We start from the raw sequence: 27,668 nt of genomic DNA on the forward strand, positions 1-27,668 counted from the left end.
ACCCTCCTCACCTACCTCCTCCCACCTCCTCACTACCGGCCATCTTGTTAGTGCAAAGTACTCTTTGAAAGTTGAACGCTGCTTTTTGCAGGCACTTGCGTTTGCTCGAAGAGGAACAATGCTTGCTGTCTTGCTGATTCCGAGGGTGAAAATGTTCTAAGAATGCCTTCGTTGAGACCTTCCCCAGTTTCCTTTTAACGGAATAGATTTGTAAACGTAACCTCAGAACCGTTCGAATTGAACCTATCCTTGTGAAATTGCGAAAACGAACGGTAGATTTTGCGGTCGATTCGTGAGAGTTAAGCGAGTTAACGTGTACGTACACCTGTGGCTTTTACATCCGGGCCATGGTTTCTTAAAAATTCATGATCATGCGCAATGTTCCTTGGGAGAGCACGAGAAAGAACGCGGCAGTGAGGTTAGTTCTTTCGGCGTCCGATCACCGTGTGCAACCCTGTCCATGAGCAGCTCAGGCAAATTACTCTAAAGTCAACCAAAGATGATAAAGTTTGGCAGTAGGAGTAACCTAGAGGGAGAGTTTCAGTGTAAAATCAGCCTTCTAGACGATACGGAATTGACATGCGATTTTAAGGTAAGATTTTTGTCTCGAGTAAGTAATAAAAGACGAGCTGTATCAAAGTGATCTTTGCTGCTTCCTTCTGCAATTATGGCGGTCAGACTTGCATAACTTACCTGTAATCTTTCCCTGTTTTCTCTCAACAGATCCTGTAATTTAGCTTTAGTCGGGAAAGCGCTTATTGAAATTTTAGTAGGGATCATTAAGGCTTAAACCTCAGACACACTGTGCGTTTTCGAAGGACCGGAATGATAGTAAACAAATACGAATACGTTTCGTGGAATAAATTTGCAACATGGAGTGGATTCGGAGCAAATGCCTCGAAATTCGTATTCCCTTTTTATAGGGAGAGATAAATTCGAATTTTGCGTGTCTTCAAACTTTGTTTGTGTCGATCGTTCGTGGAATCTCGCCTAATTCATTTTTATTTCCCTCTACACTTCGAAAAGTTTGTTCGTGCATGAGCAAGAAACATCGAACTGCCATATATCTTTCATTGTGTAAATTTGTCATGACTAGCATATTTTTTGTAAATCGATGGGATTTACTTCTCTCCTTGCCCTCCCGATATTTGCAGAATTTCGGAAACTTTTTGTGAATAATACTTTCCCATCGCGGTCGCTTTGTAAAATGCGATTCATACAAACACACTCTGGAGTGGTTAAAACCATTTTTGTTCTAGGGAAAAACTAATTAGCATTTTCAACACGAATGCGTTTAAAGTCCGTAAGTTGTTAAAGAAAAGCTTAGAGTCACACATTCGAAGAGATGGCAATATTGGCAGTGACAGAAATTTCACGAACTATAGCGACGAAATGAACACTAGCTGAAGTTACACGCGATCGTCTTAAACTTGTTCAAGCGTGACTTAACGAGGTTGAAGATTTTTGCTCGTGGAGTTACTTTATTCGATCTTGTCTTATTTTATTCAGACTACCTGTCAGTATTTCTTACTTAGTTAGTTAAAAATTGAGTGTCAAAGGAAACATGCTAATGTACAGTGTCGGATTGTTTGCGTACGATGTTTGGGTATTGATCTTTGTATTCTGCAGTGAGCACGTGAAACCAGAGTGCTCACAAGAATTTCCACCTCGAGGAACCTTAGTTTGAAAAAATTCTGGTTTATTGACAAAAAGTCGTGGTCAATATCAAAGTAGAAACAATCTTTGTCTTGGGGAATTGCACCAAATCACAGTGTGTCTCTTTTCATTTACCTCGCCGGCAAACATCTGCATATATGTTGTCAGCTTCATCAATTTATGCAGCTCGAAGCCCCTTCGAAACTTAAATAATATGCAACGTCCAGCTGGTTTTTATCAACGGTGACATGTTGTATGTAGCTCAAGCGAGTTGATTTGGCCGGTTTGTGAAGCAGTAGTGGGTTGTATCCTGTTATCCTGAAATGTTGTATTTTTGGGCTTGGTGCTCCTGTTCACAGTTCAAATATAAAGATTAATTATCAACTCTTCTTTGTTTGTCTGTAAATACAGCGAGACGTGAAGGGCCAGGCAGTCTTTGATGAAGTTTGCAAAACCCTTGATTTGCTGGAGAAAGATTATTTTGGTCTTCGCTTTGTTGATGATGCTAAACAACGGGTACGTATTTGTGTGCAAATTACTTTGAAATCTATTAGGTGATGTATACTAGTTGCTTGTTTTATGAACTTTAAGAGGTTTGCCAGTATTGTTTACGGCATGGCGTCTTTTGCAGCTCCTAATATTTAGGTTTTTCTTTGTTTGTAATTGTGATCTTTTCATTCCCCTTTTTCCGCTAGTTTTAAATAAAAAAGTTAAAGTCCCACAGCGGTATTAATTAAAAGGGTCTTGATTTGTGTCTTACTTAAATTCAACGCCCTTTCTTGCACTAATTTCCGTGATTGCTCAGGAGATAAGCTTATCTGCACATTGATTTTTAATGACACGTGCTCAATTGAAGGACTTTGTCACACAATGAGCCTTGAAAATCATGCTCTAAATTGTCATTATTGCAAGTGGATTAGCTTTTAGTAAATAAGTTTTGATTGCAACCCATGATAACTTCACCATAATTTCTGTGTTCAACAAATGTTTTCCTGTTGTGTACTTAACAAAGTACCTTGCATCAGATTGGTAAAGAGCAAATGCACTAACTCTTTAGTCCCCAAGAGTGACTAGCTTCGAATTTCTCCTCACAGTATCACCCTTAAATCAAATGTAAAAGTCATGAGAAGAATAGAAATGATCACCAATTTATTTTGACATTTTCTTTTTGTTTGTAGCATTGGCTTGATCTTAATAAGAGTGTTATCAGACAGATGAAGAGTAAGTATTTTCTAGTCCTAATTTTTATTCAGATTACCTTCAGTATTTCTGGTTAAAGCAAAGCAGAATTCTATACTATATGGTTTTTTTTGGGCTGAAGTCGAGGTGGTTTTTTTCAACCTGTATCACCCTTGTTATGGCTAATTCAGAGCAGTTTGTTGTTCCTGGCTTTTTTAAGATCTGAACTGACGGTCTTGTTAGGATTAAAGTTGGGGCAAGTGTTGTAGAACACCAGCCACTCGTTTTTAACTTGAAATTGCAGCATTTTTTTTTTTGCACAGGATATGATCACTTCCAAATACACTTGAAAAGTTCCAAATATATTCCAGAGAGTTTGGACACAATCTTCTCTCCTCAACTCTCTCTCTTTTTTTTCTTAATCAAGGTTTTTGTGGAAATTAGGATGATTGTCATGGTGTAATGTTTTTTTTGTCTAGTTTTGAGTTTATTTAGCTTGTAATATTAAAGAAAATGTAATTTTGAAGCTGTAGTCATACAAGTTTGTTTTGTCAGTGACCAGAGATCCATTATAGATCACTTGGGGATGATGGGTTGGTGTTTGTATGCTTAATATTTAAACTTTTTGTTTGTTTTTCTTTACTTGCAGCTCTGAAGCCTCCCTACAAGTTGTTTTTCAGGGTGAAGTTTTATGCTGTTGATCCAAGTACTCTCCACGAGGAAATAACCAGGTGTGTTATACAGGTTAATGATAATTGGAATTGTATTTTCTGTAATCCTTTCCATAAAATGAAAATTTGGCAGGGGAAATTAGGAAATAAAACGGTTAAATTTTTTGGTAGATGGCCTCCAAGGACCTGAAGGTGAAAAATAATAGGAGTTTTAAGCCTCCAACTCCCACAAGTGACCAAGATAATTTTTTTCTGTACAATATCAATACCATATCAAGCAGACAAGGGGATAGGAGTGAAATGTTTGAGTGTACTGAAACACTTTCCTCATTTTCTAAGAAGTGATTTGTTGAAATAAAATAATTCTTCTATATGTTAACTTAGGTATCAGTTTTTCCTTCAAGTGAAAAGGGATATTCTGCATGGCAGGTAAGAGATGTACACCAGATTTGCTGGTTCTCTGTTAGGCTGTGCTATTGCTAACCTGGAGGGCAGGTATAATTTTGGTAAACAATGCTCTGTATTTTCTTTACAAAAACTATGGCCACTGTCTTTGATTTCAATTGTAGCGCAAGGCTAAGGAGAGAAAGCGATTTGTACCAAGAGGGCAATTGATAGTCAAAAATAAGGAGAGGGGCAGGGGATAGGGGAGTGAAGATTATGCCTGCCTGAGGTCAATGTTATTTTGCAAAACTCTGTTCACCCATGAACAGTGTTCCTGATTGGTGCAGTTAAGCTCTAGCTGTCAATCACAAGCCAAATGTGTCATTTGGACATTTTGCTCCTGCAGGAAAATGTAAATGATGGAGTTGTTAGTTTCAATTTCGCTTTGGAGGAGGCAATTGAGCATTTTTCGGAATTTAATATGTCTTGTATATCCAAATTGGAACCAAAAGAAGCAATTTTTACTCTGGTTCTGGAAAGGATCTACTGGTCTTGTTACTAACTGGCTTTGGGAAAAGCCTGATATTTCATGTGTTGGTTCATGTGAAAGAAATTATAACAAGGAAACCTTTGTGTGTAGTTGTTGTTTGTCTGCTTCAACTAACATATTGTATATGATCAAATGGAATAAGCATCTTCAATCAGATTAATGCTAGCATATAAGTATTCTAGTTGATACAATTTAGGAAGTGAATGATCCTGTCACATTGATTAATCATAGAATTCTTTCAATGAGTGGGCTGTCTTGGTGGGCTTCTTCTAATCAATAATAAGCAGAATTATTTTCAGATGACAAGATTTTTTTTGTTCACTTGAGGCGTGTCTTTGCGGATGTTTAAGTATACTCTCTCTCCACTTCTCACGCAAAATTCAATAACATCATGTTATATGCTTCACTCTATTTAAATAAGAATTTTCTCAATTTTATTTGTAACAGACTCCTTTGCTCATTTAATGATTTGGTTGAACTGGGAGCCTTCATTGTGCAAGGTAATTCAGAGAATAAAATTATCATTCTATTATCACTGTGATTTGATTTACTTAATTATATAAACTGAATTTGGCATAAGTGCAAGGGACCTAGATTTACCTGATATGTAAAGGAAACCACACAACTAGCATTGAAGGGGAAGTTTATCTTCCACTGTGCACAATAATATCTCTCACAAGTGGTTGAAATAAACAAGTATAAGATGTTATCAACAAAAGCAGATCAAATTGTATCAAAAAACAAACGTGTCATATTCTGTTTATTTTAAAGATATACATTACATATTGAGATTAAGAGTATTTAATATTCAGGAAAAAGCTACAAAAGCAGAGGTCACAGACATGTACCGTACATGTGGACTCAGCCCCCAGAAAATCCACCTTATCTTAGGAAAAATGAATTCAAACTTTGTACTGTTAGCAAATTTAAATAAAACCCTCACGAAAAGTAAAAGTGCCATGTTGATTGACCTAGCTATTATAACAACATTCAAATCTTCACACGTGAAGATATGGATGGTATGTTTGACTGAGCGCAGTTAAGATATCATGTTTTAAAAACAGTGGAAATCCTGGTATTTCATTTAAGTCTATGATATAAGTATATTTATAATTCCTTTTGAGAAGTGTGATAAAGTTCAATAAAAGTTCATTGATTCATTTCTCTGTTAATAGGTGAGATAGGGGATTATGATCCAGATGAGCATGGTGACTCCTATGTATCTGAGTTCCGCATTGTTCCAAAACAGTCAGAAAAGCTTGAGAAGAAGATTATGGAAATTCACAAGCAGCTTGCGTAAGTTTGTTAAATGCTCTTTCCTACAATGAGACTTGCATGTAGCACAACCATGCTCCTAACTTATTTCACAGGAAATAAATAGATATATGTTAACAGGTGCATCTAGTCTGTAGGACAGTAGTTTCTTTGGACATCTGAAAAAACGCAGTTGATGGGTTCATACAGTGAACCTCTTATTTGGCGCACCTCTATTCACTGTTTGAAAATATTTGTAACATTTGTTGCTTCATTTGAGGGGCACATTTGTTCACAGGAAACTTTTGCTTGTCCCAAAGCTATGATATCCCACAAGAATTCTTATACTTTGCTAACTATTTAAGAGCTGTCTTGAATAAACAGCTTTATTTGACCCTTAATTGATCAGATGTCAACGTTTTTTCTCTCACAGTGGCCAGGTACCTGCTGTAGCTGAGAAGAACTTTCTTGACAAAGTCAAGGCTCTTGATATGTATGGAGTGGATCCTCACCCATGCAAGGTATGAGACAGATTAACATCGTGATATTGATGCTGTCATCATTTCCCACCTCATCATAATCATTGAGAGAAACAAGGAGGCGTATTGATCATTGCACTGGACTTGGGACAACAGGTCAAGGTTCAAGAAAACTGGCGTTTTTGGGAAAACACTTTGCTCTCACAGTGTCCCTCTCCACCCAGGAGTCTGAGTGGGTACCAGCACGTTGTCAGGGTAGCCTGATAAAATGCTGGAGGAGGGGGGTAACCTTGAAATGGACTGGCATCCCATCCAGGGGAAGTACATGTAGTAACACTCCTAGTAATACTCACTTCATGCTCAGGAAACCAGGATAAGCTCTGGCTGGGTAAACCATTTGGCTCAAGCACAGACTACTTCTTTATTTTCCTCAACCATCATTAGATTTGCTTTCTTAGTTGAAGCTAGCTGATCTTTGAGAAAGGTAGATTCTGCAGTACTTTTGTGTTTAACTTTGATGTACACAGGGGTTTCTAGAATACTAAATATCAGAATCAATGCTTGTTTCATTCACAGGATCAAGACAATGTTCAACTCTACCTTGGTCTCACTCCAGGAGGAATTGCCATCATCAGAGAAGGAAAGAAAGTGTCAGGATTTGTTTGGTTAGTCAGTGCTCTGGCCTTGTAACATAGGGTATATCAGATCTTCCATTTTGTTGTCATGTAAATTGGAGGACAGGGCATAGCAAAGTGGTCTTTTTGGGTGGTGAATTTGATATCAGAGGTTACCAGTTTCAAATCCTTCAACTCAATAGCTCTAGTTTCATGGGAGTCTCTGTGTCTGCAGCACCTGTCCAGGGACTAGGTAATTGTGTAAAATTTCAAGCTCAAACACCTCCCACAATTTTCATTTCAATTTAATTTCATTCACTCTTTTTCTTTTTGTGCCTCCTATGCCTTCCAAAATACATTTGATGCACATTCATTTCCTGCCCTATCTACTGTACAGCCTTTCAATTAACAGGTGTACAAACTCTGTTATAAACAAGTCCTCCTTTTGTCACTAAATTGGCTTCAACATGGGCTGTTTTGTTTACCCTCTGCATTTTACACCACATTGCTTTTTTACTGCTACAACAGTAGGCACATGCAGTCATAGATTGCCTTTTGTTATACATATTCTTTATATTTAATTTGTTGTGAAAGTAACACTTACAGGGAAACTTCCAATTACAGTGAAATGACAAATTGGTCCTTTTTTTTTTCCTCTGCTGTTGTTCTTTCCCACTGCTGGAAAAAAATATTTCTGGTGGGATCTTATCAAAAGAAAGGAAAATTCAAACAGAACCAGTAAAAACCAGAAAAGATAACTTTGTTTGCCTATTTGTATGAGTGTTATTTGGAAAGTTTGCAAGTAAGCAATTAGTTCAAGTGTACGACTCAGTTTTTCTGGCTCATATCCAAACATATTAAATATAGATCATCAGCCATTGAGGTGTGAAATACCTAGACAGGTAATTGCTATATGTATATTTATCTTTCTTTCCCAAATATGCTCTTTTGAAAGAAGAATAAACTTTCCTTCTGTTCTTTTGTTTGAAGGAGTGAAGTTGTAAAGTGCACCTATGAGAACAAAGTCTTTTATGTGCAGGTTCAAAAGGATGATGTAAGTAAAATAAGAGAATAACGTCCCTTAAGTTTATTCTTGAGTTTTGAAGATTAAATTGACAGATGTTTTACGAACTATGTACAATGTTTCAACCATGAGTGACCAAGACGGAATATCTCTTTACATTATCAGTACAAATCAAGCAGACAAGTGATGAGAATGAAATAGTATATTTGTGTGTGAGAATTATGACTTGATACAGTACCAAATTCCCCAAACCAACATCTTTAATATTGTAAGGTAGACAGTAAGGAGAATTATCAATGAGGTCCTAGGAGTGAAAGGGTTATAATTTAAAGCAGATTAAGTTATGATAACAGAGTAAAAGTTAATCTTGTAATGATTGTTTTACTGTTGGGTGGCAAGTTTCTACAGGAGGGCAACTTATCTTTTTAACTGGCCTTTTGGTTGTTATTGTTGTGTTTCAGCGCAAGGCCAACTATGGCTTCAGACTCCCTGATCCTTTGGCATGCAAGCATTTATGGAAATGTGCTATAGAACATCTTGCATTTTACAGGTAATTATCAAGTGAGTGAAGTTGGAACAAACATACCAATCACATCACTGACACATACCCATCTGGGATTTCAGGGATTTCAATTATTAAAAATGATCAAACCTCTCTAAATGAACTATCCAAGAAACTTGATGAAATACTTAGGGGGAAGGGGGAGGGGGGTGACAGGTGAATATCATTCCCAGAGCACTCTTACATTCGACCTCCTGCACCTTTCTCAATTGGGCAAGGTTAACAGATGCCCTGGTTAGGATATTAGCGGTGGACTTAGATCCCGTCTTGGAAAGGGGTGGGGGCTACATTGACTCCCTTGGAGCCATTGGATTGATAGCTGGCTAATTGCACTTTAATTTTTTTTATACATAAATGTTTTTGAAAAGTCTGTGCTCGTAACTTGTTTTTGGTTCCATGAATATTTTTTGGTCTTTTTGGTCTTAATAGTCATTCAGAGACTCCAGTAGTAAAGCCCAAACGAAAGGCAATTTCACCTCAGAGGCTTTTTAGAAGATCAAAGCATAAGTACATGTAAGTATGTCTCTGCGATGATTCGTGTAAGGGGATATGTGTATGCAACAAGAACACTGTGCGGGAGCGGGGCATCTAAAATTCGGCAAGGGTAACTTCATGGGAACATTCACTCGTGGTGGGGACCTAAAAGAGGGACACACAATGGGGACAGGTGAAGGGCACCGAACCGAGAGGTGCGGTAGGGATATGGAACAATGACTCGCGACAGGGACAGGTAAAAGGAACCTATTAGGGGCATGTTTTGGGAGCGCACAATATGGAAAAAGGGGAAAGGAACTTATTGAGGGGCGCGTTGTAGAAACATGTAGTAGGAACAGGGGAAAGGAACTTCACAGGGATCCTTGACAGGAACATGTATAGGGAACACGTAACAGAGATACGTAACACAGCCTCATTCCCGCAGAAAGTTGTAAATTTTCTTATGAAAGTGTTTACTTCTCACTGTCGCAATCGAGGCAATTCGTTATTTTCAAAAGTATTTCCCTTTGGAATGCTCATGCAATCAAAACTATTCTGAGGTATTAAGGGCGTTATTTTGTGTACGCCTCGATCGACTCTAAGCTGTGCAATCTGTGTTCGCGCGGTGTGAATGTGAAATCATTGTTTGTACCTCTGGAGGGGAAAACTGTTTTTGTATTTGTAAAAACCTCTTTAATTGCACTCGCAGTGGCTTCAATATTTTTTTCCATAAGCGGCCGTCGATGGCATATTAAGCAGCTGTTCCGTCAGGCGAAACCCAAACACAGAGCCTGCTCGCAGCCTAAACAGAGGGCGGTGAGGTCTCAAAGGCAGCGGTAGACCGCTAGTGTACTAAGAGGGCGATCTGCATAGAAATAGATGTATTTGATTGGACGCTTGTTTTCCATATTAAGACATGCGTGTAAATACGGCTGAAGTAGGTTTTCTGTTTTGAATTTACTGCTGTGTTGGGTTCTAAAACCAGTTCAGCGCAAAAGGCAGCGAGCAGTTCTCGCTTTTAGAGTTGAGTTTACGTGGAGAAATAAGAGTGGATTCTTCTGTTGAATTATTGAACTTTTAGCGGGCCTACTCAAGACCAGCTGATCGCAGAAAGTGAGAAGATCAGTCGTCCAGAGCCACTGATCAAGAGGTGAGTTCCTTTTAGCGTTATACATTTATTTACTTAGTTATTTATACGTACAGTTGTATACTTTGACTTGCATCACCGTACTGCATTGTTTGCCATATATATCGCGCTGATGGGCAGTTACCTGTGACCAGTGCAGCCCCCAGTGACGTCCATTCGGTTTTTAAAATCGAATGCATCCCCTCAACCTGATTCCATTTCCTGAGCAGCTGTTCCAGTTCCGTTCCAACTTTCAACATTTCCGTTTCTTTCAAGTAAAGACTGCAGTTCTGTTTTGTTCCAAAGAAACACATTTCAAGTCCAAGGATATCTAGATTCATATTTATATCCTCTGATGAAGGCAGATTACGTCTGTTCCCGTTTGGTCGACAGATGTTTTTGCAAATTGTGCCCATGTCTTTTAATATTCCTCTTGTCGTTGTCATTTTATATTTCGATGGTATATTTTGGATTGTTTGTTTTATGTGAAGACGTTGATCCCACCTTGAAAACAATTCACAGAGTTTTGCTTTCAAAGACAAGGTGCGCAAATTAAGACGTTTTTACGCGTGAAAACAATAGATCGTTTGAAAAGCAGCTATAAATTTGCATATTTCTTTTTTGGAGTTCTTTTTATTTTCCCAGACTCAGAAAAAAAAAAAACCAAGAGGCGTTCATTTCTGTCTCGTTTTCACGAAAATACAGCAGACTGCTTCAAAGACAGCCGTAAATTAATTCATTATTTTTTCGAGACGTAAAATCTCATTATTCTCTCAGACTCTGAGAAAAAAAGAAAGGGGGCATTCATTTCATAGCATTGTGTTGGGCGAAAGTTTTTACACGTAAATACAACACACTGCTTCAAAGGCAGTCGTAAATGTATTTTTTGTTTTTCAATGCGCGAAATTTTTTCATTCTCAGTCCCAGACTCAGAAAAAACAATTGGCATTCATTTCTCGGTCGCTTTTCCGGTCAGAAAATGAGCTGAGATGAATCATTGAATCTGACTTCGACATGGACTATTCCTAAGTGTGCGTTGTGCAATAAGAATTTGTACCTTGCGATGGTTGAGAATATTTATGCACTCAGGTTTCGATTTGTGGACAGCTTAATTGCGTGTGGTTAAAAGCTTATTGGTATATGTTTTTTCCGGAAGAGCGCTCGTTTGTCGTTTAAGTATGCGAGAGGAGTGTTCATTGCAAAACAACAGCTGAACAATGAAAAATATCATGGACGTATTTAGAAATAGCTGTGGTTCTTTTCTGGACCAGTCAGAATTCGAAACCTCTTCTGTGTGTTCGTCATTTATTCGGAATGTGTTCGGCTCCTTCGGTTTTTCTTGGCTCGATTTCCGCTGTTATCTCGAGTGTTGTCTTCCTTTTCCGAACATCGGCCAGTTATCCAACCTACTGATGTTCTAGATTTATTTTGAAATCTATTGCTGTGATGTTAGGATCAAATGAGATCCATATTGGTTTTTATCAGATGAATTATTAACAGAAATAATGCAAGGAAGTCTTCTTTTTCACCAATTTTTTTAACGCGGAAAACGTCGGACAATCTTTAACAGTTTTTTAAACGATTAATAGGTGGCAGGTGATCAGCCATAAGAATATGTGCCCTCTGATTGGTTGATGACTATGTTATATCTCTTGGTATAATCTGTACCCTACGTGATGGCGACATTTCAAATGGCCGCTGCGTAATTTATCAATTTATTTGTGGCAGGGAATAATAAAATGTAGCTCTAATAATCACCAGTTAAGATTTCGAGCCTTTGTTCGACGGTGATTAGAACGTCCACACAATCCCTATTTTACCCTTGCAGAACAACGTCATTCGAGAATTATAACTACTTTGACATTTTGTGGCGGTTTTGCGGATTAGTTGTGGCACAGCGTCACCCAAGATCCATACATTTCAGTTTTTAAAAGCTAAGTTTTTCGTTTGTCTCACGATGTAGTCACGTGTGATGTAGATCGCGACGTTTCGACTGCATACTGCTAGACTTCTTCAGGCGATGAGGTCGACTGGTCATGCATGATCATGAGATCATAAGATCATGGATGACCAGTCGACCTCATCGCTTGAAGAAGACTAGCAGTATGCAGTCGAAACGTCGCGATCTACATCACACTTGACTACATTTTGAGACAAACGAAAAACTTATCTTTTATTGTTATTCACCACGATGAATAACCACAACCTTTTCTACGAAATATTTCAGGTTTTCTTAACGCGTCTCACAATAACTGACGACTTGCGTCGTTCTGAAGAAATTATTATGTGGTGAATGAAATCTGGTCGAGATGGTCTCTTTAGAAATATTTAGTCGTCGCTAGAATTAAGTTTGGCGCAAAATGTAGTAGGACTCAGTTAAGATGGTCCTTGTTTTATCCGGTTTTCAAACTACTAGCCGTTGACTGCATCGTTCGACGCCTTTCTCTGGGTTAAAAATTACACTTACACGATTTTTTTCGGTTTGTTAGGGCACCAAGTGTAAGGATCTCCCGGCGGATAAAAGTTCCCTCGGATAGCATCTCGGAAAGTACCGGAGTACTGAATATCCCTAACTCTCCCAACGGCCAAGTTGGTGGAGACATCACTCCGAATGAAGAGACTGAATTAAAGAGGTTCGAAACTTCAGTTTTTCCCCCCAGTCCTCCGCCTGACGAGAGTATTACGTCTTTTGAGATGCCTGACGGTCCGCCAGCAACGAATCACGTGGGCCCTGACGTCAGCCCTTCTAATGAGGTGGGTCGAAATTCCCGACCCAAAATAACATTTTTCAGGCTGTCAGTTTATTGGGACAAAAGAAAATGGCGGGTAGAGCTTGGGAATTAATGAGGGAGACCCCAATCGTCTTCATCGTCACTCATCTCTAGGCCCACGCTGGTCATGAACTTCATTGGTTGAGAGAATTGCCCGTGATTTCTAGACCAATCCATGAGCAAAGTTGTCTCGGATGACTCTCGACACCCATTCTAACAATGCTCTAAATGACTTTCAAATTACGTAACTCAAAACCACGAAAACTGGGCTTTGACCTGTGCAGATCCTTAAATCCTTTACACCTGAACATCAGTATGCAAATTCTCTCTACCTTTCCCACGGTAATTACAAGGGGAATTTGCGTAATGATTCAAGGCTGATGCTGTTGGGAGAAATTAGGTACTTATCACTCTTAGGGAGATGATGGTTAAATACTCAATTCTAGTGAACCTTTGTACAAAGAAAACCAATTGTATCTATCCTACGTTGTGTTGCAGGCCAACAATAAGAGTGCACCTCCAAGTCCCGCAGAAGTGGAGAATTATGGCTTTAAGATGTTTATTTTCATTATGTTCATTCTAGCGTTGATAATGATTCCCATTGCCATCGTTTGGGAAACTAGAAAGAGCTACATCAAGTCTACAGATGCATATAAGGGACTTGCTAAATGGGTCTTCAGATCTTTTGGTTACAAAATCTAACGGGTAACTAGATACTGAGAATTTTTAATCAATAGCCAAGGTACAATTCTAGCAATTCATCGTCAAGCATTGTCGTTGAAAAGTTCTTCGTATTAGTTAGTCAACCATTCATCCATTTTGTGTTTTATTAGTTAGATGGGTTTTTTTCTTGACTTGGTGAAGTCGGTCAGTTGAAATTCCGTTCGTAAAAGAGAAAATTAAGATTTTTTGGGAGGTGGCAGTTTTTCCACTTTGTTCGGGAAGAGATTCGAAGTTAATTCATAATTATATGCAGCAACAATCTGATCGGAATGAAAAAGTGTTTCCATAACTCTTGGGGTGGGGCTGGAGGATTTTAAATTTGTCGATAAAATTTACTTGATCCCCCCCTTAGACTCTGTAGTATTCTGATGACCCCCCACCTTAATTGGTATTCTATTAGAGAATTAATGATATTTCTTTGAGTGACCTGGATAACAAAAACTCATTTGTAGGAAGTTTTCATAAACAACCCTGCTCTGTGAAAGAAACAGAGGATCTTAAGCTTAAAAGATAGTTCGGTAAAAAGACAAAGCAGGAACTCTGTATTCCTTCAATAAGCAAGCACGTGACTGGCTAGGGATGGTAGAATCAGAAAACGAGACTGTTAAGCGTTTGCGTGACTCGTGCATCGGAGACAACATTTTCCCTCTAAATGCTTTATTGGCTTATCAGCGGTTATCATAACAACTGTCGTCATGTTTTCTGGTTGTAATCTATCCCCTGGGGGGTGGGGCTGGAGGATTTTAAATTTGTCGATAAAATTTACTTGATCCCCCCCTTAGACTCTGTAGTATTCTGATGACCCCCCCACCTTAATTGGTATTCAATTCTCTATAGGCCTTCCCTTATGCTCTGTTAGCGACGACTGATCCACGCCTGTCCCCCCTGAAAACCATGTGATCTCCAAGTAACTCCGACTAAACCTCCTTCCCCCCCCCCCCCCCACCCTTAGCGAAGAATCATTGATTGGTCCCACGGACAACATTTGCTGGCTCATGTAATATTTTGGCGTCATACGTGATATGGGAACATAATTCAAACGTGGTCGAGGTGTCTTAACTTAAATATCATCAGTTGTAATTATTATTTGTAATGTGATAGATTTGTTAGGTTGAGGGGATTGCACCTCTGCAAGGGGTATTTAAGACATAAATTTTGAATGTTTTCTAGTTCAATAAGTAGAGCGAAGCGCTAATGTAAAATAAGTAGAGGCCAGGTATGTAATATTGTTGTGTAGGTATGAATTTGTCGTAAAGTCATAGGTTTCTCAGTGTATTGGCCAATTTAAGCCACACGGTCACTTATTTGCAGAAGCAAGTGTGTCGGTAAATTTTTGTCGAAATTTACGGAAAAGGTTATTTTTGTTTCTAGCCAATCAAGAAGTAGAATAACCATTCGACATATTTCCAGAGGACGTTTCTCAGTGGTGGTGCCACAGGAATACCACGCGATTCCGAGTAACATGTCTATTAGTGACTGTAAGCCCAGTCCATTTTCGGAGACAAAGCCCAATTGATTTCTTGTTCCTCCGACTTGACTTGAATAGACAGGAATCCTGTTTGCATCGATGTAGAAGCACCTCACGTTTTCTTTTACATGTGACGTGGCCGATACACGGTTTAAAACAAAAAACTTTGAACAGTCGTATGAGCCTTATGATTTTTTTTAGGTAGGCAAACGTACACAGGCTCGCTGAAATGTATTTTCTTAGCATTGTCTGTCATTTGCTTATTAAAAATGTTAATGTGATCGTGAGGGAATTCTTTGGTGGAAACATTCCATAAGGGGTCAGTCTTAGAAAGGTTAGGTTGTTCAAGCTCTATATTGCTGTAGGATTTTGAAATAAACTTCGCCAACTTTCATTGTAAAGCATGTGGTTGACATTAAAACTTCAGTTGTGAGTCAAAAATGTCTTCGATTTTGATCCTACTACGTTCTATGGCTGGAAAGGCTAGATGTAGGAGCTAACCTAGCAAACTGAACATTTTAAAGAAAATTAATTTATGAATTGCCCTTCCTCAGACTTTTCTTGACTCTTTCACTCCGAAGATCTCATTAGTAACCCTCTCTACTGTCTACCATACAACCCTTACGATGTGAGCTTGGAGAATTTGGTATTGGATCAACTAATACTCCCCTAAATGATATTTTTCTTTATTCTTATCACTTTTCTGCTTGTTATTGGGTCGATATTGTAGGACGATATTCTGTTATGGTCACTCGTAAGAATTTAAAGTTAATGAGAGGTATTTAAGACATTTTTCTTATAATTTCCTTGTGATATTCGCCCGCGATCTGATCGGTCGTTGGTACACTCCGTCGGAAATTGCCCTAACCACAAGCAGAGTTTTTTTGGACTAGATCCCATCGGAAACCTAATTCCCTAACCTCCCAATAATCTCCTCTTTAACGGAATGCTAAAAATTTGGAGAGGTTTTCGTGGAATCACAACCGTGAAGCCACGCAGCGAATTGGGCCTCACTGCCCAAGAAAACCTTAAATACCTTTCCTCACCGCCCCCACTCACCACACCCTCAAATATTTCCAACTTGTTAAGTACGTGTCCCCCCCCCCCCACCCCTTTAGGAAACTCACTTGTCAGCTTCCAATATCCCAGTCCTTCCTTTCCTTACAGAAGATCAGATGTTTGATAACATTGCGCTCAAGAGATTTAATTACTGCACACCTTGAGCTCTTTTCTCTGCGATATTCGCCTTCGTTTTATTACGCTGTGATGTTGGTTCTCACATTAGAATTATCGAATGCCCAGCTAAGAATGCTAAGAATGTCACGGGAAACCATTGTAAGGAAATGATTCATTTTTCTTAATGACATCCATGATTATCAATATTTGGAAATCTGCTCGGCTTTTTCCTTAAAGAGAATGGCTTACCAATATGTATAAATAAAATGTATTAAATGTTCCCGGCGGCGTCCCCTCTCCCGATGTTACAACCTTTTTTTCCATCAAACGAAAACACCTAACTCCGCTGTGAGATAGGAACAATCTTCTTGATATCGTTAGTTCTTGTATTTTAAGGCAAAGACTGTCTCAAGAAACCTTTAAAGTTTGACAGTAGTGGGAAAGCGGGTAGAGGCTACGGAAGCAGTTGCTGAGGCATGAATTGCATTTTTGGTTGTTGTGGACGTGCGCTCACGCCAAGTCCTGGGGTCGAACTAGTGCAGAGAGAAACTCGATTCGAAGATTCTTGCCATTATTTGCCTTAATTTTATACTTAGTTAAGGTGAAAGACGCAGGAGTGTCCCATATTTTGATATCGCGGAGTTGTAGGACCGTGAAGTTAAATGTTGCTATTTTTACCATCCAATTGGAGTTGAGCAGGACTCTTTTGGTTTCTTTATGGACCTAATGTCGAACATTCAATACTCATCACGGTCTACGCGGAGATTGTACCGATGAGGTACAGTATGTTTTTGGGTTACTGTTGACAAGTTTCTTTACAGGTAAAGTTCAAATTTAAGTTGATATGTGTATTTTTTTAAAAGAGGTAATAGAGAGCTTACTCGAAAAAAATATGTATTGGTTTCTGTGCGCGGTGAATGCATGAATGCTTAAGCTCTTTTGAATAGGAAACCGATTAAGTTAAGATATCACAACAACAAGGTACTGTAAAGTAACTAGTTATTATTTTGTGGGTTCATTTTAGAGATGAATTGAGGCTGGTTAGAAGAATAATCATATCGTGTTATCGACAACTTTAATAATTTTACTAAATTTTTACGCGAGGCGCCAAAACGTGCCAGAAATTGTACACCGCAACTCTCTAACAATCTCGATATCGACCCCCATGTTCGTGTTCTGTTTGTCGTTTCGTCACATATCTCGGAGTTTTCGTTACTTTGAGTAGATTCAGGAGAAAATCGCAATGTCCTACGTGGTAAGGAATTTAAAATCTCTGCTTTCAATTATGTCTTGATCACAAAAGAATGATGGCGCTTTTGGTTGATAGGAATTGAAACAAATCCAAGTCAATACTGTATCACGTTGGCAGTGTTATGAAGAATATTTTCAACATTTTTTCCTTGTAGATGTAGGTTCAATCATTAAGCCTATATTGCGATAATTTTACAAAGTGTAATTTTGTGCTGACCAGCTTCACTTTGTAAAACTTAGTTTCTCTTTAAATATGCCCTGTGGATATTATTGAGTTGTGTTAACCTTTTGTCGATATAAATATTTTGAATCATTGATGACTTTTTGAAGGTGTATAGAATAACATGTGACAAATACATTGGTCTTTGCTTTCACTTTAAAGTGGGCCTATTTGGTTTGAATTTGGTGAAAAAACTGAAATTTCCCTATGATAGGAGGTGGCATAAATAGTAAACTGCTTGGAGGTCTAACGTTAATTTAGGTTTTGTTTGCTTCTAAATGTTTTTAGAAGGGGGGGGGATGAGTGGTAAAAAATAGTCTCTCTTCATTGATGCCATATAGCTTTTTACCTGATTACTTCTCTCTTGATCTATCAGCTCATATGGATAAGCTATTAACAAAAGATCTTTCTGGCTTTAATTTTTAGTATTGCATAAGAACCACTGGGTCCAGACAACCAGACCTTTCCTCTTACCTCTGCTACTCCTTTTAATTATCAAAACAACCAGGATTATTAATACTCCCCCCTTATGCATAGTTAGTTTAATTGCTCCAGTGATTGAAGAGATGCACATGCTCTAATTAGTCAGAGATTGCCTCGTATCTCACTATAATCACTCTGTGTGAGGTGATTATAGCAGGGGCACTGAATTTCAAAGTGTTTGCTTTGCATTTTGTCAATGTTACTTAGGAAGTGATAAATGTAATAGAAGAAAATTCAATTCGGAACACCAAAAAAAGATATAACTCTTGACTCCCCATAATCCACAATCTGCCAAATTCAATACTTCATTATTGAGCATAATATGAAGCACAAGGGGTAACATGCAAGATGACTGACATCACATAAAAGTAGATTGTACACTGATTCTGGTTAATAGGTAAACATTGAGGGAAATAACTCGTCCCATAATCCACAATCTACAAAATTCATCTGTAAGATCAGGCATAAGATGAAGTACAAGGGGAAAAAAGCAAGAAGACTAACAATTCCCATAAAAGGGGTCATGTACTGATTCTAGTTAGGTTAAACTCCACAATCTATCAAATTCATCGCAAAGATCAGTTATATGATGAAGTAATAGGAGTAACCTGAAAGGAGACTCTTAGTCTCTCTTAGTGTTTACCTAACTAAAATAAGTGCATGACTCTTTGGTGTAGAATGCTAGTTCTTTGCATTTTACCCCTTACTATTTCATCAAATACCCAATCTTTGTTATGAATTTGGTAGATTGTGGCTCATGGGAAGTCAAGAGTATTTTCCTTCAGTGTTTACCTACCAGAATCAGAGTGCAATCCCCTTATATAGGATGTTAGTCCTCTTGCAGCCATTAATTCATTATATGCACCATGGATGATTTCGGTAGATTATGAAATATGAAAAGTGTCATTCCTCTCATGTATGAGAAGAGTGCTCCACAAATAAGGTAGCACCTTTGCGATAATTGATAGTGTGAATGTCCCCATGGTTTGTGTTTATATGCACCAAGGCCTCTGCTAGAAAACATGCCATTATTTCTGCCAGTTGCCAGTCAGTCAAGCTGTCTCCCCTTGAATTGAACTGAATTTTAGAGATGCTCAATTCATTCTGGCCTTTCTGATTGATCACTAAGGTTTGGTGTGCTCTGTATACTTGTTTGTATACAACTGGTTTCAAGAAAGGTTGTTGGAAAAAAAAAGGATGAAAGTGCATACAACAATCTTAAAAGGTAATCTGAGCATCCAGTAATCAATGAATTTCAACAAGTCAAATAAAAAATAAATAACTATCAAACCTGTGATCCCTGTTCATGCAGTGATACTTTCTCAGATTTCCCTACAAATCCTGTGGTCAAGGAACCATGACCTGAAAACTACCCACAATACCTTTGGGGTTTGTTTCATGCACTTTTCCACTTTTTTTGACAACCCTTCTCAAACAGCTGTATACAAAAAAAAAATGTACTCCAAGTACTTTAATAAGAAGCGTATGATTATTTTAGGTTTGAAAAAGAGAGAAATTGTAGCTGTTGTGCATCAAGTAAGATTTATTTAGGCAAGAAAGTTAAAAAAAGTTAATTTTGGTGGTTAAGTTGTCCCAGGTGCTATCATGACCCAGCTGACAGATGCTGTGGTGGATCTTTTTTCCCTATCTATTAATGTCTCAAAATGATGCAGACAAAAACCTTTTGTCTAAGTAGGAAGGAAGTCTGGGCTGTGTAATGCCTGTTTTTTGAATTTCAAATGTGGAAGAGTTAAATGTTCCACTTTAATCAGATGCAGACAACTTCTCTTGTATTTGAATCTTGCAAGATCCTTATTGATATTTTCAGGATTGGTTTTTTTTACCTGAATATATTCCCTGGGTAAAATGTCATGTGTAATTTTCTCTACTTTTAATCATTAAGTTCAAAGTCTTAACTGTATTAAGATCACTTTTCATATCATAAATTAAACTAATTTTGCATATTACAACATGCTGAGAAATAGACTTTTAAGCAAGTTTTAAATCCATAATTGCTTATATATCCATCACTTGGGTTTTTTATAGCAGGAACTGGGAAAATACTCTAAGGTAAAGAATTGATTGAAGATATGCATTTTTATTTTCAAAGGTTTGATTCAGCATACATCTCAGCCTAGGAATCAGATTGGAACATCTCCCATTATGGTTGTTGTGTTGATAACTGGAGTGTGTGGAAGTGGAAAGTAAGTTTTAACCAATTTTGTATTTTTTAAGTGATGGATGTCAATAGATTTTAAGGACTTACAGTGACTTTCCCTATCCTAAAATACATAAAAAGCAGGACAACAAACATCGAGGCTAATGTTACTGGCATTTTGCTGCAGCTCATAAAGAGAATATATTACGCAGTGGTCACAAGATATGAATTTTATTGTCAAGTGGCAAGAAGGATATCTCATGATTGATCTTAGTGAACAAGTGACATATTTTTCTTGCCACAAGAACGAAAAATTAATATATTTCTCTTTATCTTATGGACAGACCAAGGGTCATAACAAAACAAGTTCATTCAGAAAAGTTTAAAAGGCAGGAATCATGGTGTTGCTTCTCAATGTGACCACTTGTGTTGCAGATGAAAAAAAAGCCACTGGCAGACAGTCATGAAAATTGATCAAAATCCATGTTTTTCTTTTTGTTGTAAACATGTCAGAGTAACGGTGTTGTCACAGCCACAGTTGGTGCTTTTTTAAATGCTTTCATTTTACCTACTGTATCATAAAAATACAGAATGTTATATGACTGCAGAATGGCACAGACAGCAAAAACTGATCTTCTTGCCACCTGCTTTCAGTCATTTGTACATGTCTCCGAACTGGTCTATTTTTTCAAGTTTTCTTCAGAGCTGATGTGAGGATTAGAGGAAAAGATTTTACCTTTAGTTAGTTTGCTTTTCTATTAGAGTAAACATTATTTTTTAAACTTGCTAATGAATAGAACAGTGCAAGGATGTTTGGGGATACAAATCTTGTACCAGTAATATTTTCACTTGTTCACTGAGTTCAACTGTAGGAAATTGCACAACTCACTCAAAAAAATCATTACAGAATCGCGCCCATTGAAAAATGTCGCACAGGAAAATGCAAATAAGCTAGAAAAGAGAAAGAGAGCATGCGTAACTTCACGCAGGCCTGTCAATCCGACTGTCAATCATGTAATCCCCCGTGTACGCAGTGTTCGAAAGTATTGTTTCTTGTGCAGACAACCGAAACGTAGCGCTTTTCATCGAAGAAGAATAGACGTAATTAGTGGCGTTATCTTGATTAGGTTATATTGTTTAAAAATCGGTCAGATGTAAAATTAAATTACCTTTCAAATGCCGGGTTTTCAATTTGTGTTAAGACTCAAATGCGGCAGATTTGCGAGGTTCGACCATCAACTTCGCCAAGAAAGCAAAACATCACAGAAATATTCCTTTTAGTAAAATTTCCATACTGCCCCATACTATCGTAAAACAAATCTGTTTTCCCAATGGTAAAGTATTGTTTTTGTCACTCTATCCAAGAACTGAACGTATAATGTAGTGTGGGGCTGTGCGGAATTTTACCTTCCTTTTTGGCCCGTTATTGCCGTCAGTTTCAGATAACACGTCGGTAGTCTAATTACTTTTCGAAAAGCTTAAGTATACGTTGTAGATTCCCGCTCCACGTAGGTGCACGCTCACGCTCATAAGCTTACGGATGAACACTTCACGCTCTTTTGATATGCAAACGCGGCCCTCGCTCTTTACCGACGAAAAGAGCATTTCGTCACTTTGAAACAATGCTAATTGCTCCAATTGTATCTCCATTGTCTCTAAACGGACGCAAAGCGAAATTTTACAACTCCCATTTGGGAATTTGTCAATTCAGATCTAAAGCGACCGAAGTTGGCGGTGAGCGTTTGCAACCTCATTCCTAGGTCATTGCGCCCGCAAAGCATCATGGGTACCCCACTTTTCTCGGGCGACGCTTTTCAATGGGCGCGATTCCGTAATGTATTCAAGGGTTTTCCACTTTATCCTCTGCTAAGACACTGTTAGTCAAGACAAGCTCTCATACTTTTATGCTCTGGTCAGTTTGTTTCACTGGCAGTGGGGAGGAGGGATGTTGCAGTGGTAATAGTACTTGCCTCTCACTGCTGTGACTTGGGTTGGATTCCAAGACCTTGCGTCACATGTGGGTCAAGTTTGTCAGGGATTTTCATTCTTGCTCAGTGGGTTTTTCTCCAAGTCCTCGAGTTTTCCTCCCTCTACAAAAACCAACATTCTAAATTCCAAGTCAGCCTTGAAGCATGAACAAGAAGATCCACCTTGTGGAATGTCCACTGCTTAATTTCTGTTATTATTATGAGGCTTTTCATAAAATTTACACCACAGATATCATAGAATGTCTTCTTTATTTTCTTTAATAGAACAACAGTAGCACGTGCTTTGGCGAAGAAGGTGGGTCTTAGGAATGTTCATCGCATGACTCTGTCATGTGAGGTTTCATTAAATTTATTAAACCTTTAGCTCTCATGAGTGATGAAGACATAATTTCTCCTTACAATATCAATACAATATCAAGCAGAAATGTAAAGAAAAATATCAATCAGGGGATTATTTGTTGTTCCAATACCAAATTCTCCAAACTAACATCATAACAACTGTATGACAGACAATAAGGAGAACTATTCATGAGACCTTGGGAGTGAAAAGGTGAACCAACTAAGCTTCAGAGTGATATTTGGCTGAAGATGAGCAGTCAAGGTTTAATATGCTTGTGCTATTTGTGTTGTAATACCTAAGAGAGCCATTCAGCTACATTGCAGCATACTATCATCAGAGGTGTGACTTGTCTTATGGTAGTTGGTACTTTGGTGTCGTGTTTTTAAGTGTGATTTTTTTTAATCTCCTCTCTAACTGAAAGTACTCTAAACCCTTTACACCCTAACATCAGAATGTACATTCTCCATACTGTTCTCCATAATTTTTATAAGGCACTGACGAGGAGTATTTGTTGAACAATCAAGAACTTCTTTTGTTGGTGATCATTTCCTTTATTCCCATGGCCTTAATGTGTGATTCAGGAGTGATATTGTATGGAGGAATTAGGTGCTAGTCTCTCTTAGGGGTTAAAGGGTTTAAGAGACACCAGGATGTAAAAAACGTAGCATATTATTGCAGATGAAAATTGATTAGTGCTTATTCAAAGAGATTTTCTTGGGGAATCAGGGTACTCTTTTAGTTCCTTCATGAAGTTGATTATTTTTTTGGACAGTTGTCTTGCCCTTATGTGGATGCAGACACTTTCCATTCAGAGGAAAATATTGCAAAAATGAAGCAAGGGATTGCACTTACAGATGAGGTAAATGTTTTTTTAAAGTACACTGTCTTGCTTCTCATGATAGGTAGTCTTCTCCTAATGAATAGGTTCCATGTTGCTGTGCATCTGTTCAATAAAAGACCACAGATGATGTCAAAGTGCAGTAAGAACAAAAAAGTGGTACATGAGGCACAGGAGAGTTAGTCAGTAATGTTCTTATTACATTTTCACCTCTTCTGCAATCTTTTACTGTACAGCTCCACAGAAACTTGGAATTTGTTTGTTTAATATGATAATTAAAGAAACACAAAATGTTGTTAACCCTTCAACTCCCACAAGTTACCAAGGCAGAGTTTCTCCTTACAGTGTCAGCATAATATTAACCAGATAAGTGATGAGAACAAAGATAAATATCAATTTGGGGATAATTAGTTGATCCAATTACTAAATTCTCTGAACTAACATTATAAGAATTATATGGTTGAAAGTAAGGAGAATTACAAAGTTGATCTGGGAGTTTAAGGGTTAATGGTGTTGTCATCTATGCATCTGTCCTCCAAGAGATCATAAGTAAGAACACATCAAAATTTGTGTATAATTCAGCTTGTTATATAACAATTTTTAAGTGTACTTTCTTCCTTAAGTACTGGTATTATGATTATTTACCAATTTATATATTATAGGACAGACAACCATGGCTTCTTGCTTTGCACAAAGTTATTGAAAGGTATGTGAGATTTATTTGATAATTGACTCATCTATTTGATATTTTTAAGCAATTGTTAATAGGGAAGCTAGCTTAAAGATGGCATTGTAGAACACCATAATGAGAAAACTCAGTTGGATTAATTACTGTTGATTGATCTTTGCTTGCAATAACATTGATCAAACCCACAGATTTAGGACTTTCCATCTAAGAGATCTCTGCTGAACTGCATGTATCTTTTTGTTCCTTTTCCTGGTTTAAAAAGTAACTCCTCAGTTAAATTTGCTTTGTTCTGTAGATGGAGCAAGCGTTCTGAATCTGGAGTGCTTGCTTGTTCAGCTCTCAAAGAACAATACAGACAAACAATCCTTTTTGGAGCAGAAGCCAGCTCTAACAACACACCTTATTGCTCAAATGGTGACAAGCGGCAAAAACTGTCAAAGCCATCACCTTTTTATTGCCTGGTTGTACTACTTAAAGGGTCTAAGGATGTGGTAAGGGAGAGAATGGAAAAAAGGCAAGAACATCATATGCCCTTAAGTTTACTTGCCTCTCAGTTTGAAACTCTGGAGGAACCTGTCACTTGTGATGAGTACTCTGCTCTTCACATCTCTGTGGATCAAACTGTGGAAGAAATAATTAATGATATTTTGAGAACTTTGAAGGCTAAATGTGGCATGAAAGTATCAATACATAGTACTGTATAATATGAAATTTGAAAATTTATAGTAATTTTTGTAACAAAATAGATTTTGTAACATGTATTGAAGTAAGTAGATTGGTGAGAGATGAACTCTAATTTACATTTTCCAATTCAACAACTTTAAAAATATTTTGGATTTAACCCATAAATTACACTCATACCAAAGTGGAAAATGCAAGTATTGTTTTATATTTATGTTAATTAGCCCTCTTTGCCATGATAAGGATTTTTACATTTGAAACAAGGCATTAAGGTTTACATGTATGTAACAAGGAGGCAGAAGGAGAAATCTATCTTTCATCACCTTGAGATAAGGTATATGTACAGAATCACGGGGTGCATGAAGGCTCTTGTCTCAGAAATCTTGGTTTCTTAGCACTTTCCAGCTTTCATAAAAGCATATTTACACACATTGCCCACAAGCAAAAGATAGTTGCCTGTGGCAATGGTCCTCTGCCAGAGTACAGCCTTTGTTTTATCATTTCTTTTAAAATTTAGAATCAGGCAAAATATTTTTTCCAAATTTTATATATGTATCCAGTGTTGCAGTAATGTTCTCATTTAAAAAAGCAAAACAAAAAAGGTAAACTGTGGCAACAGAAATCAGCATATTAAGTTTTGCTTTTGTTACATGCCTGACAGCCAAACAGTTCTTCCAGAATTTTTATTGAAAAATTTTTTTTTCATACTTCTTGAGGGTATCAGCTATTTGTAAACAGATGTCAAGGGGTCCCAAAAATTATGTAAATTTTGTACTTGACAAGATATCTGAAATTGAACTTGAGCTTACCATTTAATTACTATGTTACAGTGACACAAAAAAAAATTGTATTTTCTTGGTGTACACAAGTATGGAAAATCCATCCACCAAAACTAAAATAATTATTAGTATCACCTTTCATGTCTAAAGAAACATTGTAGACTCTCATCAGGTCTGCATGAGATTTTCTGTGGGACTTTGGTGAACATGTTTGACTGCCAGGTATTAGTGTATTGGAACTTAGCTTGGCAATCTGATTACAAAATGTTACTCTACCGTGTAGATGTTGCAACCTATAGGTTTGTATAATAATGTACATGCTTGCAAAGTTAATTAGTTCAAAACCAAAGTATTTCTTAGACTTGCTTGGCATTTCCCATCAAATATCTAATACTCTTTTCAGGTTTTTTTGGTTGATATTTCTGAATATTCAGCTAAGCCAAATCTTGATAACTTAGGGATTTTTTAGTATGCATGCTAAGTTTGGATATTTTACTGACTAGGACTGTAAGGTTACTTCTTGGTAAAGTCATGTGAAACCAAAAAAAAACAGAAAAGGAAAACTGGCCACAAGTCACCGTGAAACCTGCCTTGCTAATGGTGTGATCCAGCTCAGTGCAAGGGGAACTTTCCTGTCAGTATTTTACCCTTTAAAATCAATATGTGTTGTATCTGTACTGTCATCTATACATTTTCTATGGTAATGACACAGAATTTGTGTAACAATCCAGAGCTTCTTTAGTTGGTGATTGCTAGAGGTTTAATGGTCAAATCCAATTGTTTCAATAAACAAATACAACTACTGATCACATTGATGACAATATTCTATAAAATAATGTAACTAAGAAGAAAAAAACATACACCACCCTGTGCTTATAATCATATCATCATCTGGACCTGGAGATTCACCATCATTTATGTTCTGATACATTTAAAACTTCCTAAGAATTTTACTCAGAAACTCACAAGACTGACAAGAAGTTTGGCTTGTGATAGAATACTTAAACAGTACTTTTATTAGATTATTTACATTTTTTTTTTTTTCTTTCACTACTTTGATGTTGCTTGATATTCTGGGGACAAAGTTGAGGGCATATCATTGGATGTTGTTCACTGAGCTTTTGTATTTATTAAATAATCTTAACCCTTTACAACCTAACATTAGTATCCTTATTCTTCATGATCATACTCTTTTATATGCATTTCCTTAAGTACTAACAAAGAGAATTTAGTTAACAATCAAAGCTCCTTAGGTTGCCGATCATTTCCTTTATTCACATGATGTTACTGAATAACTCGTCAGTATTACTGTGATGAAAAATTAGCTGCTGATCACTCTAAGGGTTTTAAGAGTTAAATGAAAAGGTGATTATCAAAACAAGATATTTCCTTTTGTCAAAGGTGTTTTTTTTTAAGAAACAGTACAGATCATACAACAGCTGTCTCAAACTGAAGCTAATGCAAGGTGATAATGATAGAAAGTACATTGTTTTCTTTCTCCTGCAACCAATCAGGGTGTTCCTACGATTCTAATTTGATGAAAAGTATACATATAAACAATGAAAGCTATACAGTATTTGTGATATTTGTTAATTGAATTTTTAAATAAAAATCAATGATTATTACAACAATATCTGGTTTTAAAATGTCCAATTTTTTTACTCAGCAGGATGATAGACTCCAACCCACTTTCCCACATTCAACCTCTGTTTACAAAAATGGTTCTTGAACTACACTGATCTACATTAATTTTGTAAACAGAACTAGCATAAAGTCCATGAAATCTTTCATCCTAAAATAATTTATTCCAAGGAAATTCTTGGCAACAGTTGGATTGAATTATATTTTGTGTGTAAAGACACTCTGAATCCAAGAAAGGAAAATTCAAGAGTATATGACAAAAGCAATTTGTGGAATAGGGACATTCATGCTAGGATATTTGTAGTAAGATAAAATTTATTTTAGGAACCCATTCCATGATGAATTTTGAATATATTGCTTCTAACAAGAGGGGTCAAATAATGAAAAGCAATGTAACAGCCAATTGAACTTCAGGTATAGTAAAGTAAAAATGTAAAGTCTGCACTCAAATAAAGTGGCCCAGAAGGCACTGGAACTCACCCCAGACTCT

The 27,668-nt window shown here is 37.4% G+C and overlaps 2 protein-coding genes across 4 annotated transcripts; both read left to right on the forward strand.

Annotated features, from left to right (window-relative positions):
- The first annotated feature begins 387 nt into the window (after nucleotides 1-387).
- LOC113675667 (FERM domain-containing protein 5) lies at nucleotides 388-15,376 on the forward strand. 2 transcript variants are annotated; one of them, XM_027192265.2, is made up of 15 exons: nucleotides 388-592; nucleotides 2,068-2,172; nucleotides 2,835-2,877; nucleotides 3,485-3,566; nucleotides 3,891-3,935; nucleotides 4,888-4,940; nucleotides 5,616-5,736; nucleotides 6,128-6,215; nucleotides 6,750-6,838; nucleotides 7,778-7,841; nucleotides 8,273-8,361; nucleotides 8,803-8,886; nucleotides 9,929-9,997; nucleotides 12,463-12,727; nucleotides 13,243-15,376. In XM_027192265.2, exons 1-15 carry the CDS (start codon nucleotides 500-502, stop codon nucleotides 13,444-13,446), a joined length of 1,494 nt encoding a protein of 497 aa, XP_027048066.2. In that variant the 5' UTR covers nucleotides 388-499; the 3' UTR covers nucleotides 13,447-15,376. The 2 variants fall into 2 exon arrangements, with proteins under 2 accessions (XP_027048066.2, XP_089059025.1); XM_089202899.1 differs by having other exon boundaries at nucleotides 394-592; nucleotides 724-2,172.
- Nucleotides 15,377-16,370: 994 nt separating this feature from the next.
- Nucleotides 16,371-27,168, forward strand: LOC113675663 (gluconokinase). Of its 2 annotated transcripts, XM_089205027.1 has the most exons (7): nucleotides 16,806-16,932; nucleotides 19,195-19,290; nucleotides 20,176-20,269; nucleotides 22,476-22,506; nucleotides 23,324-23,410; nucleotides 24,052-24,095; nucleotides 24,373-27,168. In XM_089205027.1, exons 2-7 carry the CDS (start codon nucleotides 19,263-19,265, stop codon nucleotides 24,779-24,781), a joined length of 693 nt encoding a protein of 230 aa, XP_089061153.1. In that variant the 5' UTR covers nucleotides 16,806-16,932; nucleotides 19,195-19,262; the 3' UTR covers nucleotides 24,782-27,168. The 2 variants fall into 2 exon arrangements, with proteins under 2 accessions (XP_027048063.2, XP_089061153.1); XM_027192262.2 differs by lacking the exon at nucleotides 19,195-19,290 and having other exon boundaries at nucleotides 16,371-16,932.
- Nucleotides 27,169-27,668: the final 500 nt, after the last annotated feature.

This window comes from Pocillopora damicornis, chromosome 4 (assembly GCF_964200805.1).
Source record: "Pocillopora damicornis chromosome 4, jaPocDami1.2, whole genome shotgun sequence".
Classification (NCBI taxonomy): domain Eukaryota; kingdom Metazoa; phylum Cnidaria; class Anthozoa; order Scleractinia; family Pocilloporidae; genus Pocillopora; species Pocillopora damicornis.

Coding starts and splice junctions, on each gene's coding strand:
- LOC113675667 (XM_027192265.2), top strand. CDS start 500: ATGATAAAGTTTGGCAGTAGGAGTAACCTAGAGGGAGAGTTTCAGTGT. Junction 7,842..8,272: donor TGCAGGTTCAAAAGGATGAT/GTAAGTAAAATA, acceptor GTTGTGTTTCAG/CGCAAGGCCAACTATGGCTT. Junction 9,998..12,462: donor CCAGAGCCACTGATCAAGAG/GTGAGTTCCTTT, acceptor TCGGTTTGTTAG/GGCACCAAGTGTAAGGATCT.
- LOC113675663 (XM_089205027.1), top strand. CDS start 19,263: ATGAAAGTGCATACAACAATCTTAAAAG. Junction 20,270..22,475: donor GGAGTGTGTGGAAGTGGAAA/GTAAGTTTTAAC, acceptor TTTCTTTAATAG/AACAACAGTAGCACGTGCTT. Junction 24,096..24,372: donor TTGCACAAAGTTATTGAAAG/GTATGTGAGATT, acceptor TTTGTTCTGTAG/ATGGAGCAAGCGTTCTGAAT.